Source organism: Euleptes europaea, chromosome 9 (genome assembly GCF_029931775.1).
Source record: "Euleptes europaea isolate rEulEur1 chromosome 9, rEulEur1.hap1, whole genome shotgun sequence".
NCBI lineage: Eukaryota > Metazoa > Chordata > Lepidosauria > Squamata > Sphaerodactylidae > Euleptes > Euleptes europaea.
In genome coordinates, this window is record NC_079320.1 from 19118894 (window position 1) to 19132633 (window position 13740).

The 13740-nt window shown below is 44.7% G+C and overlaps 1 protein-coding gene across 1 annotated transcript in view; it reads left to right on the top strand.

Annotated features, from left to right (window-relative positions):
* The first annotated feature begins 256 nt into the window (after window positions 1-256).
* Window positions 257-13740, top strand: part of LOC130482614 (melanopsin-like) — a 33138-nt gene continuing 19654 nt past the window's right edge. Inside the window, exons 1-3 of the mRNA XM_056855404.1 lie at window positions 257-387; window positions 8964-9097; window positions 10799-11002. Coding sequence (XP_056711382.1) covers window positions 260-387; window positions 8964-9097; window positions 10799-11002 — 466 coding nt within the window. The 5' untranslated portion in view covers window positions 257-259. The remainder of the gene's footprint in view (window positions 388-8963; window positions 9098-10798; window positions 11003-13740) is intronic.

Consider the following 13740-nt stretch of genomic DNA (forward strand, 5'->3'; position numbering starts at 1 on the left):
ATTTGTATCCTTTTCTGTTTCCAAGGAGCTCGGAGAGATATGCAGGGTTTCACCTCTGTCATATTATCCTCACAACAACCTTGTGAGGTAGGTTAGACTACAGAGAAAGATTAACTGTGCAATGGTCATTGAGTGATATGGCTGAGTGCAAATCTGAACCAGTATCTGCCCAATCTTAACTGAACATGCTATGTTGCACTGGCGGTCATATTACCATCAACATTTGGTTTCCTCTGTTGCTTTCTTCCAGATACAGAATATGGAAACTCAACACCGAACAAAAGTAGATGTTCCGGATCACGTCCTTTACATTGTAGGCTCCTGTGTTCTTGTAATTGGCACTATTGGAATTACGGGAAATCTCCTGGTTCTCTATGCATTTTACAGGTACTGATTTACTGGGCTGACGATTAGAGTGAAGAATTGTGTTTGAATTTTATAAAAAGGGGAGAAGGTAAATAGCCTGAAGGGCTGTTTGGACAACATTTTCTCATCCATAAATGGTAAGATTGGAAATGGATCTTGGAACATTGTGCTTAGCTCAGTGGGTTAAGTGTCATAGGAGATTGCATGTTCATCAACATCTTGGACCTCCATGTCCAAAGAGTAGAGGGTGTTTCTGATCTTACCTAGAGGAGAGATGAGCATTTCTGGAATAAAGTGTGCTTGAGTACCTGGTGATTATTTGACATATTTTTCGTCAACTGGAGGCAATTTTCTTTGGCCCAAGTGGCAAAAAAAGCCGTGCCTACCTGTAACAATGTTGGCATGTGGGCAAACAAAATGGTGGTAGGGGTGGGAGATGAGGATCATACGTGGCCAGACATGCTTGGAGCAAGTCAACCCTCAGAGATGCTGCCAACATCTCAAGGATTTGACTTGTACTTGACTAGTACTGTGCAGGTCTGGGAGGTGATGATCGGCATAAGCCTTGCCTCTTGCCTTTTCCCACAGTGCTGGCCCAGCAGTACTGCCAGTACTTTGGTTGCTTGAGTGGAGAACTGGCCCTGGATGGCAAGCAAAATGGCATTTGTGCCACAGCCATATGCATGACAGGAGTTCCCTACCCCTGTTCTACGTCATTCGTTTTGCTTCTTGAACTCTGCATAAATGGAATGATGATATGAAAGGTGGGAGATCGCACCTTAGAATCTAGTAGCACCTGAAAGGTAACCGTTTATTAAAAGATTTCATGAACTTCACTTCAAGAGTGTTACCCTCAGTTGGCAAACACCAGAAGACCGTTTATTGTTTTGGTTGTGACACTGTGTTTTATGCTTTTGCAGACACTACTGTTTGTATTACTACTGCCGATAAAGGCTTCGTATTCGTTTTGGTTGCGACAGAGTTAACATGATTGATTCTCTGGAAAGTTAGCATATAGTCTGGCATTTGTTAGTTCAGTGAAGTAACAGGGGGGTCAGGCATATTGCATTTAGTTCAGAGATAACCAACTCTTAATCCTATGGCTGTACAGTTTAGTGGCTGTGTGTAAGGGGCAGAAGCACAATTATTAAAAGGGGTAATACAGGGTAAACACCAGAAGTTGGGGGTAGGGGAGATAATATTAAGAGAAGAAAGGCTGTGTGGAGGGAAGGAAATGGAGCTCAATTTGAAAAGTGGTTTGCTGCTTTAAACTATTTAATAAAATAATCACTTGGTTATTTTACTCAAGTCCTCCCTGGGTTAAGTCTAAAGCTTCACCTCTGGCCTCTGAGAGGCTACTTTGCTCCTAGGGTTGCCAGAAAGTGACATAGGGTAGCTCTAGGAATTGCTGGGAACTCTGTGGTTTTACCATAGAGTTTCTATCAATTCCTAAATCTACCTTATATCACTTCCTGGTTGCTAGCAGGACGAGTGGGGATGAGGACATGAAGGGCACAATATTGGCTGTGCCACTAAGTCACTTCTGGGGAAAACCAGAAGTGATGTAAGGTAGATCATTAAAAAAAAAATCCCTGCTGCTGGGAGTGGCAGAGGCAACTAGGGTTTCTGGTGGGACGCCTCCCACCATAGCAAGAGGCCTGACAGCCCTATTTCCTCCTAAAATAGAATTATTGTATATTGACAATGTTAGATTTTTTAAGGTTTGCCGGTTTATGGTGTAGAAGCTACTGTTGTTTTATTATTAGCAATATAGACATAGTAATGTTAGTAAAAACCAAGGCCTAGTGAAGAAAAGGAACTGTGATATTATGTTGATATTTCATGTAGTTCAATAGCCAACTTATGCACCAGGAAACTGCAAACAAAGTTTGCAAAAAAAGGAAAACAAGCAAACCAGCAATATGCAGTTATTCTATCCTGAAAGGAAAATCTAGTTCAGCCATCCAGGGAGGCCACATTGAAAGAAACAAGGTGATTAATAAAATAATCAGGTTAGAACTGCTGACCCTCTCATCTACCCTCTCATTTCAAATTAAGCTAACAGAATGATATTATTCCTAGTAAAATGTATTTAAGCTGGTCCAAAACTGTCTGATTTGGTTTCTGCACAACTTTTTGAAGTTATTGTCTGAACCAGAAAATCAATCAGAGTTTAAAAAATACTGCTGAGCTTGAACCAAAACCATACAGATTTTTAGTTGTTTGAGTCCCTAATTTTCAGGATGCTACAGGAACTGATGCGCATTCAGTTAATATGCATCCACAACCACTAGGGTTCCCAGATCCCGCCTGGCAACCGGCAGGAGATGTTGGGAGGCGGGTACAGGGAGTGGCGATCTGCATCAGTGCATGATGATGTCACTTCTGCCCTCTCCTGCGGCTGCCCGTGACTGCCTGGACGTTGGCTGCAAGCTGGGGTTGCCTGAGGGCACTGGGCTATGGCTGCCGCACTCCAACAGGCCCTCAGTACTGCTCCACTCCGTTTGTGCCCCATCCTCGCCCATTGCCACCCGCCTGGCAAGGCGCTGCCCACCAGGGCCACACGAATAGCAGCAGCTCTGCCCCAAGGGGCTCAGCAGCACTTCCCCAAGGTTTCCCCACCGGGACGGCCATCTTTACCTCTGTGTGCTCCAGCCCTGCAGTTGCTCACCTGCTAGCTGCTCCACTTTCTGGGCACCTCCCTCTTTGCTCACTCCCCTCCCCAAGACATCATCACAAACTGACACGGATCTCAGCCCCCCCCCCTCCTTTTGGCCAGCCTCGCCAAACAGCTGAGTGTTGGTGGGCAACGGCAGAAATCCCTGGGAGATTGCCTGCCATTAGTGAGCACCTGGTAACCCTAACAGCCACCTTCAACTCCATCTCAGGCCGTAGAGTGTTCACTCTTACCACAGGCAAATCTGATATGGACAAGCCAGTCCATGTGGCCAGAACAGAGCTATGACAGTTTAAAGAAAACTATCTGTAGTTTCCTGTGGCTCAGTTCATCACCTTCTTGCACTTCTGGTTCAGTAAGCATGCATTGAACCAAAGCACTTCAGGTTGCTGCTATCTGTCCTTGGGCAGCTGTTTTGCCAGATGTGATTCCACTTCCACCTGCTTCTAATGAGGAAAAATAAATATCTAGTAAGCTAGTGCATTGGTGTAGAGGGGTAGCTGAGGTGGAAGTAATGGGGCAACAATGTGAAAAGCTAGAGCTGTCATGCTGAGTCCAACTTGAGTGCAAATTCTTTGTCCTCTAATAAATGCTACAGGCATGTAAGGAGTGCTGAAGTCTTGTGTCAGTGTTGGCTGTAGGTAACTTAGTAATAAGAGGTGATGCATGTATTGCAACTCGATAGGTACTGGTGCTGGGTACAGTGCTGGGGTTGCCAACAACATGGAGAAAAAATTCTTCACTTCAGCTTAATGTTATTTATTATGTAACATTGTTTACCTCCATGCCATGAAAAGCTTCACCTGCCCAATTCTACACCTGAAGCCTCTATTAAAAGGGCAGGACATTTTTTTTCTCCTGGTTGTTAGTAACCTTATACAGTGCCGGTACAGATCAGCTGAAGGATTAATGCAGAGGCAACCATAGGGCCTTGGAACAAAGCAAGTTGAAACAGGATAGCAAGTAGGAGCAGAGGTCAGGCATAGCTAAGTTGCTGGCAGTCCAGGACCCAAAGACAGCTGCCAGATCACAGGAGAATCAGATTCAGTGAATGCCAAGGTCAGAAGCCAAGTAGCAAGTCCTAGGAATGGAGAGTAGGAACTGGAAAGCAGAGAACACTCAATGCGAAAACATAGTGCTAGGTAGGTGTGTGAAGCCTGGTGTGAAGCGCTAGAGAGTCAGCATAGTGTAGTGGTTAAGAGTGGTGGACTCTAATCTGGAGAACCAGGTTGGTTTCATCACTCCTCCACATGAAGCCTGCTGGGTGACCTTGGGCTAGTCACAGTTCATTATTTAGCAATAAAAAATAAGTGCGTAAAGGACTGCAGCCAATGGTGAGCAAGAACGATTGTACATTAAGAGGAATATGAACATTATTAATACATGTGTGTATATTAAGTGCCTTCAAGTCTCTTCCAGCGTGGTGTAGTGGGTAAGAGCGGTGGACTCTAATCTGGTGAACCAGACTTGTTTTCCCACTCCTCTATATGAAGCCTGCTGGGTGACCTTGGGCAGGTCTCTCCAAACTCTCTCAGCCCCACCTACTTCACAAGGTGTCGAGTTGTGGGGGGAGGAAGGGAAGGCGATTGTAAGCCGGTTTGAGACTCCTTAAAGGTAGAGAAAATTGGGATATAAAAACTAACTACTCTTCTTCTGGTGAACCATTCCTCAGGAAAAGGCCCAGGACAGTCTTGGAAGCATTTATAAAGAGGCTGTGTCAGCAAGTACCATGCTGTGACCTGGCAAAGCCGTATTCTTCATCACAAGGGGCACCAAGGCAAGCCATTAGTTTGAATCTCAGTTTGAAATTTAAACAAGCCGTCGGATGACTGCTCTGGGGTGCTGGGTCTTGGCAATAAATCTGAGCATCTTAGTTTTCAAAGCCAGTGATCTTAAGTTTAATTATCATCTTCTGAAAACCCCAATAGAACCCACAATGACCTGTGAACAGTATTAGCAGAGTACCCTTTCCAGGATAACTGGCTACTATTACTGATGAGCTTTGCATGCCCATTTAATTCTTGTGTTAAACCAGGCATAAATAAAGCAAATCAAAGTATTTACCTCCCGTGTTTTGCCCATTTTCCACTGCAATAAATTAGAACTGACAGCACAGATTAAAGTGAATCCATAAGGAATTTTAACCTTACAGGACCTATTGCTGATGGAAGCTCATTCTTATTTTATATACTAGCATTATGTATACATTATAAGGCAACTTCATAGTTGAAAGAACTACTTAAACTCAGGGATGAATCCTTGGGGCACATTAATTTCGATCATCTCTGCGAAAATGGGACAGTTCTGGGCATAGAAGGAATTGTAAAAAAGTCACAGTGAATTTGGGCATCAGTTGTTCTTGCTTCCTAGTAAATATGTTTAGTATTCACGTGGGGGTGGTCCCCTGGGTCATGTTTGCAGCCCATGCTGCTTACAATAGTCATAAGAAATGCAAATACCTGCTCACGAGTCACCTATTTGCATGAGTAATACCACATCAGAGAAAGGGAACTCGTACAAGATCATAATTCATCCTCTATGAAGTACCTCAGCATAAATCCTAATTTCATGCGTGCAGTTTTTTTAATCAGCCAAAATTTCATTCAGGAGTAGCACAAACAAAAGGCAATTTTAAGGGCTTTAGAATACAAAGAAAGAAAGAAAGAGAAAGAAGGAAGGAAAGAGTCATTGAGGCAAATGCTTCTGCTTCTGACTTACGGATGGAATGACTCCTTGGTACAGAGGACTTCATACTCTGATGTTCTGAATGCTGCCAAAAGTGGTTTTGAGTTCCAGATGAAAGGAAAACACTGAGTAATTTCACTTGAATCGCTGAACTGCAGTAAGGACATTTGGCCATGTTAAAGAGTAGCGTTATCAATAGCGTGATGTTCTGCTTTTTAAATAGAGGCTTAATGTATGGAAATGGACAGGTGAAGCTGTTGATGGCACGGAGGTAAATAATGTCACCAGGTAAATAATATCACATTAAGTAAAAAGGTAAAGGTCCCCTGTGCAAGCACCGGGTCATTCCTGACCCACGGGGTGACTTCACATCCCGACGTTTCCTAGGCAGACTTTGTTTACGGGGTGGTTTGCCAATGCCTTCCCCAGTCATCTTCCCTTTACCCCCAGCAAGCTGGGTCCTCATTTTACCAACCTCGGAAGGATGGAAGGCTGAAAGGCTGAGTCAACCTTGAGCCGGCTACCTGAAACCGACTTCCATTGGGATTGAACTCAGGTCGTGAGCGGAGCTTGGACTGCAGTACTGCAGCTTACCACTCTGCACCACGGGGCTCCTATCACATTAAACCTCCATTAAAGGGACAGGACATGTTTTTCTCTAAACCTTTGGCAACCTTAAAAGACAGGTTTGACCTAGTGGCTCAAAGAAGCAGTACCAGGTTTTATTCTCATATGTCTTAAGATTTGATCTAATCTACTTTCCATTTGTCAACTAACACGGTAAGATCTAAAACATGTAAGAACCTGTTCAGAACTTAACTTACAGTGCATACTAAACCTTTCTAAACTCAGTGGCTTCAACTCTGATTAGGATGGCATTGCATGCTACCTTTAGAGAAGATATGGTATCATGTAAAGACAACACATTTAATGTTGTGGAATACTTGGTAAACATTCTGGTATTGGCAGAGCATCTCGCACAGATTCCTACACAGGGAATGTATGTGGGAAAGCAGGTCACAATGGTCCCACTCTTAGATTTTTTAAAGTTGTTTTCTGGGGAACAGAATATCTTTATCCTTTTGGTTTTCATGGATGAGAGAAAGCTACATAACAATTCTGTTGAGAAGCTCACCAGCGCTCTTGGCATCAAATCATTGTTGAGAAATAGTTATAATAAGACGAGCATTTCAACATTCTAGTTTTTCAGAATGTGGATTCATCACTTGATTACTGACTGTCAATGTGCATACAGAGTCATGGGCAAATGTGAATTTCTGTTCTAGTAACAGGCACTATGAGATCCCACCACTAGAATGCCACTAAAGGACTGCTTTTTGGTAGCATGTTAGCTCAGTCTGTGCTACTAATATTTACCCTGTACTACTTTTTTTTTTGCCATCAAGTCACAGCTGATTTTTGGTGAGAGAAGTTCATACAAACAGATAGTTTTATCCGGCACATGGGACAGTTTTTCATTTATGAAATCACAGTGACTCTCAGATACTGGCAGTACTTTTGGGGCCAGTGGTGTGGGAGAAGGCGATAGGTGTGACGTATGCCCACCATCTCCTCCAGAGCAGCTCACCTGGTCCAGGACACTGATATTGCTCTAGAAGCTCAGCATTCTTCCAGTGTGTCTGGCAAAATACTACACTAATTAGTTTCTCTTTACATTTGCTGGCTTGCCAACATCTTCGTAGGGAGTTTTTTTTTTTAACATTCAGCCAATCAGGTTGACTACCTCTGATATATGTGGTATGAAAAAATCCAACCAGGAAACATATGGACTGTGCCATGGTAAGTAAATATGTAAATCTACTGCAAGCCAGAACCAAAAGAAAGGTTTTTGAATGATGGTTTCAGAGCTTTAAAACAGATGTTTGTGGCATGTTATGTAGCATCTATGCTTTACATCTATGATTTCATGGAAATATTGGCATGTATCCTACCTTAGACTGAAGGAAGGTACACACACACACAGGTAATATTGCTTCTGTATTTTCTATTCAGTACTTGTAGGTTTCCCTGATCTTCTATGGTAGGGTTTAGATGCTGTGTGTGTGCGTGGACTATGCCGTGGTAAGTAAATATGTAAATTTACAGTAAGCTGGAACTAAGAGAAAGCCTTTTGAATGGTGGTTTCAGACCTTTAAGACTAATGTTTTAAACATTTTAGATGTTTAAATATAGTAAAAATAGCAGGTATGTATATTTTAAAATCAAGAGAACTTGTGCAGTAAAAGTGGTCATGTAACCTTATCTTAAAGGATTCCAAATTGGGGTCTTTGGGTTGATCTTATTTGTACTGGTTCTGCTGGTGTCCACAATACTTAATGACTCAGCTGTCCACACATGAATGTGTAATTCATTTGTAGCATTAAAGGAGGAAGGAAAACTTCAGACTTTTATTTATTAATATCTCCCCCTTTCTGCCATGAAGCTCAGGACAGTATCTGGTCCTGTCCCCCTCCCCCAGCAGTCTCCCATCCAGGCACTGAATAGAATAGCTTAGCTTTCAGAAGGCTGTTAACGTTATGTGCTTTCAAATCATGGTTTGGAAACTTTTGTAAAAGTTACCTGTTTAGTCATCTGGAGGAGATTGTTTTTCATCCCAGATGATCAAGTTCATAGTCATTTACAAGTCTGATTTACAGAAGAGAAGCAGTTCTTTCAACTGGAAATTTTGCCCACTAAAAGTGGGAGCAAATATAGGATATCTGAAAGTGTTTCATTGGTACAGAATATTTTGGAGACTTTGGGGGTTACCGCACTTGTATTCCCAGCGATGTATTAAGAGTTCGAAAATGTTATAAAAAATACTATTTGCACTTTCTATGTATTCCCACCGATGTATTAAGAGTTTGAAAACGTTATAAAAGATACTGTTCACACTTTGTTTGGCCCCTTTAGCTGTGAAGACGTTTTCCAACCATTTATAAGCGTGGTATCAAAAAACCCATTTAAAGCGATGTTTTTTACATTTTCAAACTCTTAATACATCGCTGGGAATACAAAGTGCGGTAACCCCCTTTGTGCCACAGCTTGTTAAGCGAGAAGTAGTCCCTAGGTTATGTCTGTTGATAATCATCGTGACAAAAGGTTTATGTATGGATTTTACTTCGCTAAAGGTCCAGTAAATGTTTAGACTTGTCTATTTGTTTTTATAACTTTAATTTTGATTAAAGAGAACCTAACAGGAACCTCTCTTTCTCTATTTTTAATTATTATAAAGCAACAAGAAGCTGAGGACACCACCAAACTATTTTATAATGAATTTAGCAGCAAGTGATTTCCTGATGTCCGCAACGCAGGCTCCAATCTGCTTTCTTAACAGCATGCATAGGGAATGGATACTTGGAGTCATAGGTACTTTCCTAACACTGTTGCCTCCTACCCTTCCCCATCTTGCATGGAATTGGTCATAAAATAAGCTTGTGGCATGACAAAATTGTTGAAACGTGTTGGTTGACGTCAACCAGCTGTTCCTGAACAGAGTGACTATGTCCTCTTGTCAGTTAACTCACCTGTTCTTCTGCTTCTTTTGAATGAAAGAAACCACATCTCTAGCATTAAGGGTGATATACTGATCACATTCATACTTGGGATAGAATGTTAGGATTCATGAATGACGATGGGTAGAAAGTTTACCTTTACTCATCAAAAACGAAACAGTGGTGCGGTGCCCTGTAATTAATCAAATATCACACACAAAAATTGTGCATCCCAAATGAGGATGCAGGTAGTTCTCCAGAGTTCTCTAGAACTGTTCATAATCAGGTGGAATGCTTGGCACAAAAAAAGGAGGAGGGGAGGAAGCCCAGCAGTGACTTTTGGGGTGGGGTGCAGGGAGTATCCCACCCCCACCAGTGAGCACCACTGAAAGGGGAGAGTGGAAGCCAGCGCCATTACCAGCAGGCTTCATGTGGACATGATTGAACTGCTAGGGCCATAGCTGCTACTGAGTGACGAGTGGAACCTGGCACTGGCAGACAACATTTATTTGTTTAAAACATTTATAAGCTGCCTTTTTACCTTCTTGCTCTGAGGAGGAGGGCATCTTGCAATGTTGCTTGATGCCCTCCTTACCTCAGAGCAGAAGGAACCTTCATGTTAAGTAATCCAAGGTTCTTTCTGGGAACGCAAGGTGATTTTTTTGTGTGTGTGCTGTCAAGTCAACAGCTGACTCACAGTGGCCCCATAGGGTTTTCAAGGCAAGAGACGTTTGGAGGTGATTTGCCATTGCCTACCTCTGTGCCACGACTCTGGTATTCCTTGGAGGTCACCCATCCAAATACTAACCAAAGCCTACCCTGCTTAGCTTCTGAGATCTGATGAGATCAGGCTAGCCTGGGGCTATCCAGGTCAGGGCCAAGTTGACTTACAATGTAATTGTAAACAATAACAAAATACAATAAAATACATAAAAACTACTAGTTAAAATCAATATTTTAAAACAGCTGGTAGGCAGAAGAACTAATCAAATGCCATGAGTAAGACTGTCTTCAGCTGCCTCCTAAAGATCAAGAGGGGGCCAGATGCACCTTCCTGGGGAGGTTGTTCCATAACTGTAGGGCGCCTTCTCTTGTGTACCCAACCAAGATGATTAGGGGACTGGAGCAACCGCCCTATGAGGATCGGTTAAAACCCTTAGGGCTGTTTAGCTTGGAAAGAAGGCGGTTAAGGGGAGACATGATAGATGTCTATAAAATTATGCATGGTGTGGAGAGATTGGACAGGGAGAAAAGCCCTCTCTCATATTGGAGCACGGGGTCATCTGCTGAAGCTGGAGAGTTAGAGATCCAACAGGTAAAAGGAAGTACTTCTTCACAGTTGAGTTTTCCATTAAGAAAATGGTCTCAGTCACTACCTCTTGTGAGATAAATATACATTCAGTCTTATGTATTTTCTTACTTATGTTGTAGGGAAGCTATAAACTGGCTGGGTGATTTCAATTCCAAACATGTCTCTACCAGGATGTGAAAAGATAGATATGTGGAGGGGAGTGTTGTCTTTGCCTTTTTAGTACTAATTTGCAAATTGAAACTTGCGCACTCCCTCTGCTTTTAGGTTGCAACCTGTATGCTTTTTGTGGGGCCCTCTTTGGAATAACTTCCATGATGACTTTATTAGCCATTTCAGTTGATCGGTACTATGTGATTACAAAGCCTCTGCAGTCCATGAAGAGGACTTCAAAGAAACGCTCGTGCCTGATCATTGTCGTTGTCTGGCTCTACTCGTTGGCATGGAGTGTGTGTCCGCTGTTTGGGTGGAGTACGTTGTTTATTCTCTTTCCCTCATCCCTTTGCACTGTATGTGCTGCCTTTGGTCATTGGGCAGTATCCTACTATGCTCTGTGTGTGCCTCTTCTAGATTCCTCTCAGTTGTGGCAATTCTTTCTGAATCCTGAAGGGTTTGTGGGACTCCTATTCTTACTTTTCTGTGTACATAGAGAGAGGGGCTGTGGCTCAGTGGTAAAGCATCTGATTGGCATGCAGAAGGCCCCAGGTTCAATTCCCAGCACTTCCAGTAAGGGTCAGGTTGTAGGTGATGTGAAGGACCTCAGCCTGAGACTCTGGAGAGCTGCTGGCAGTCTGAGTAGATAATACTGGGTTTATTTATTGGGTATGGGGGGGCCTGTAGCTCAAAGTGGAAGAGCCTCTCTTTTGGGGAGGGGCCATGGCTCAGTTTGTAGAGCATGTGCTTGGCATGCAGAAGGCCCCAGGTTCAATCCCCGGCATCTCCAGTTAAAGGGACTAGGCAAGCAGGTGATGCGAAAGACCTGGCCTGAGACCCTTAAGAGCCGCTGCCGGTGAGAAGACAATACTGACTTTGATGGACCATGGGTCTGATTCAGTATAAGGCAGCTACGAAAGGGACATAGGTGGAGGCCTGCCATGTCTCTCTCACTGCGAACAGTAAGGGGTCTAAATAAAGGAAGTATTTTTTCACACAACACATAGTTAAATTGTGGAACTCCCTGCCCCAGGATGTGGTGATGGCTGCCAGCTTGGAGGGCTTTAAGAGGGAAGTGGACATATTCATGGAGGAGAGGGGTATTCATGCCTGTTAGTTAGAATGGATACTAGTCATGCTGCATACCTATTCTCTCTAGTATCAGAGGAGCATGCCTATTATTTTGGGTGCGGTGGAACACAGGCAGGATGGTGCTGCTGCACTCATCTTGTTAGTAGCTTCCTAGAGGCACCTGGTTGGCCACTCTGTTAACAGACTGCTGGACTTGATGGGCCTTAGTCTGATCCAGCAGGGCCTTTCTTATGTTCTTATGTACCAATCCCACTGACAGGGCAGTCACGGGCCAACTTCCAAAGTATGGCCTTCATGTTTGATTGAATCTCTCCACCAGCCCATCCATTTGGGGATGGTAAATGGTGGTAAAGATTTGTTTGATGTAGCTCACAATCGCTTGGTTAGGGAGGATGTGAAAAACATACTGCAATCAGTTGGGATTTCCCACGGGAAACCCACTTGGGTGAAGAATCTGGCCAAGTGACTGGAGCTGTGGTGGGGTGGTTGAAACAGAGCGGACAGAAGTTAAATCCATTGAAGAAGGAGGTCCTGTGTGGGCCGGGGAGATGGGGGTGTGGGTTACCAGCTTCTGGTTCTTGACAAGGTGCAATTCACAGCAGCAGCATCCGTCAAGAGTCTGGGGGTGACTCTGGGTGCCTCCCTTACAATGGAGGCCCAGGTCACCAATACAGCCAGGGTGGCATTTTACCGCCTTCACCAGATCCGGCTGCTGGTGCCCTGTCTCTCACGACCTGACCTAGCCACAGTGATCCATGCAACAGTCACCTCCTGGCTACACTACTGTAATTTGCTCCACCCAGGGCTTCCCTTAAGACTGCTCTGGAAACTTCAACTGGTCCAGAATGCAGCGGCATGGGTCCTGATGGGAACCCCTTGGAGAGCACACATCCAACCAGCGCTCCACCAGCTGCACTGGCTCCAGATTGAGCTCTGGATCAGGTTTAAGGCTGTGGTATTGACCTTCAAAGCCCTAACTGGTACCTGCAGGACCATCTCTCCCTGTATACCCCCCAAAGAGCGCTTCACTCAGCTGGAGAACATCTGGTGATCCCAGGTCTTCCTGTTTCTGGGCCGCTCTGCCATCCATTGGCCAAACTGCATAAAATCCATTTCTTCACATGGGGATTAGTATCCCGCCATAGATTTGTCATCAGATGAGGGACTGGAGTCTGGGCCAGGACCCACATTCTCCACCACGTTGTCATACTCTGCCTCCCCCTTCATGCACCTCATGTCCTCTTTCTTCTCCTCAGCCTTCACCTTCCCCCTCCTCAAGTCTCAGAGTTCAATTGGGAGTTCAGAGGCGCACTTTGCCTGCTCCCTCTCCTCAGCAAGCTGCCCTTCACTCTCTTTCTCTTTCTCTCTCTCTGCTCTCCAAAACTTGGGCCACTCCACACTCCTTCTCCACCCTGGCTGGTGGTTCCCTTGCCTTCTGTCCCTTCCTCCTCCTTACCTCCGCCCCTTCCCCAGGTGATACCCTTTCCCCTGATTGATCCCATTGCCCTTTCCAGCCCTGTAGCCGCACCCGCACTCATGCTCTACCTCCTCCCTGCCATCTGGGGCAGCCTGGTAACCCTACCAAGCACCCTTCCTTTCCCAGCTCCAATCTTCTGGGGCTGTCACTGGCTCTTCAGCCACTGGAGAGGCCATGCCGAGTTGACACCCCCCTCCATCTTCAGCCGTGAGGGTTCCTGGCCACACCGCTGTCCCTTGGCCTTGCCCGGCAGCCCACTACTCCTGTGGGCTTCCAGCAGGAAGCCTGGGGTCGTGGCTGCCCCCTGAGCCAGGCTGGGATCCGCCACTGATGGTGTTGTCCCTCTCGCAGTCTCCCAAGATAAGTTGCAGGAGATGGGAGATGCTACCACCGGGGTGTGGGTTGGAGAAGTCCGGCCGCTGACCCAGCACCGGACAGCCCCCACTGATACACCCCAAGACTTAATTAGCTTTTTTTGCCACTGCAT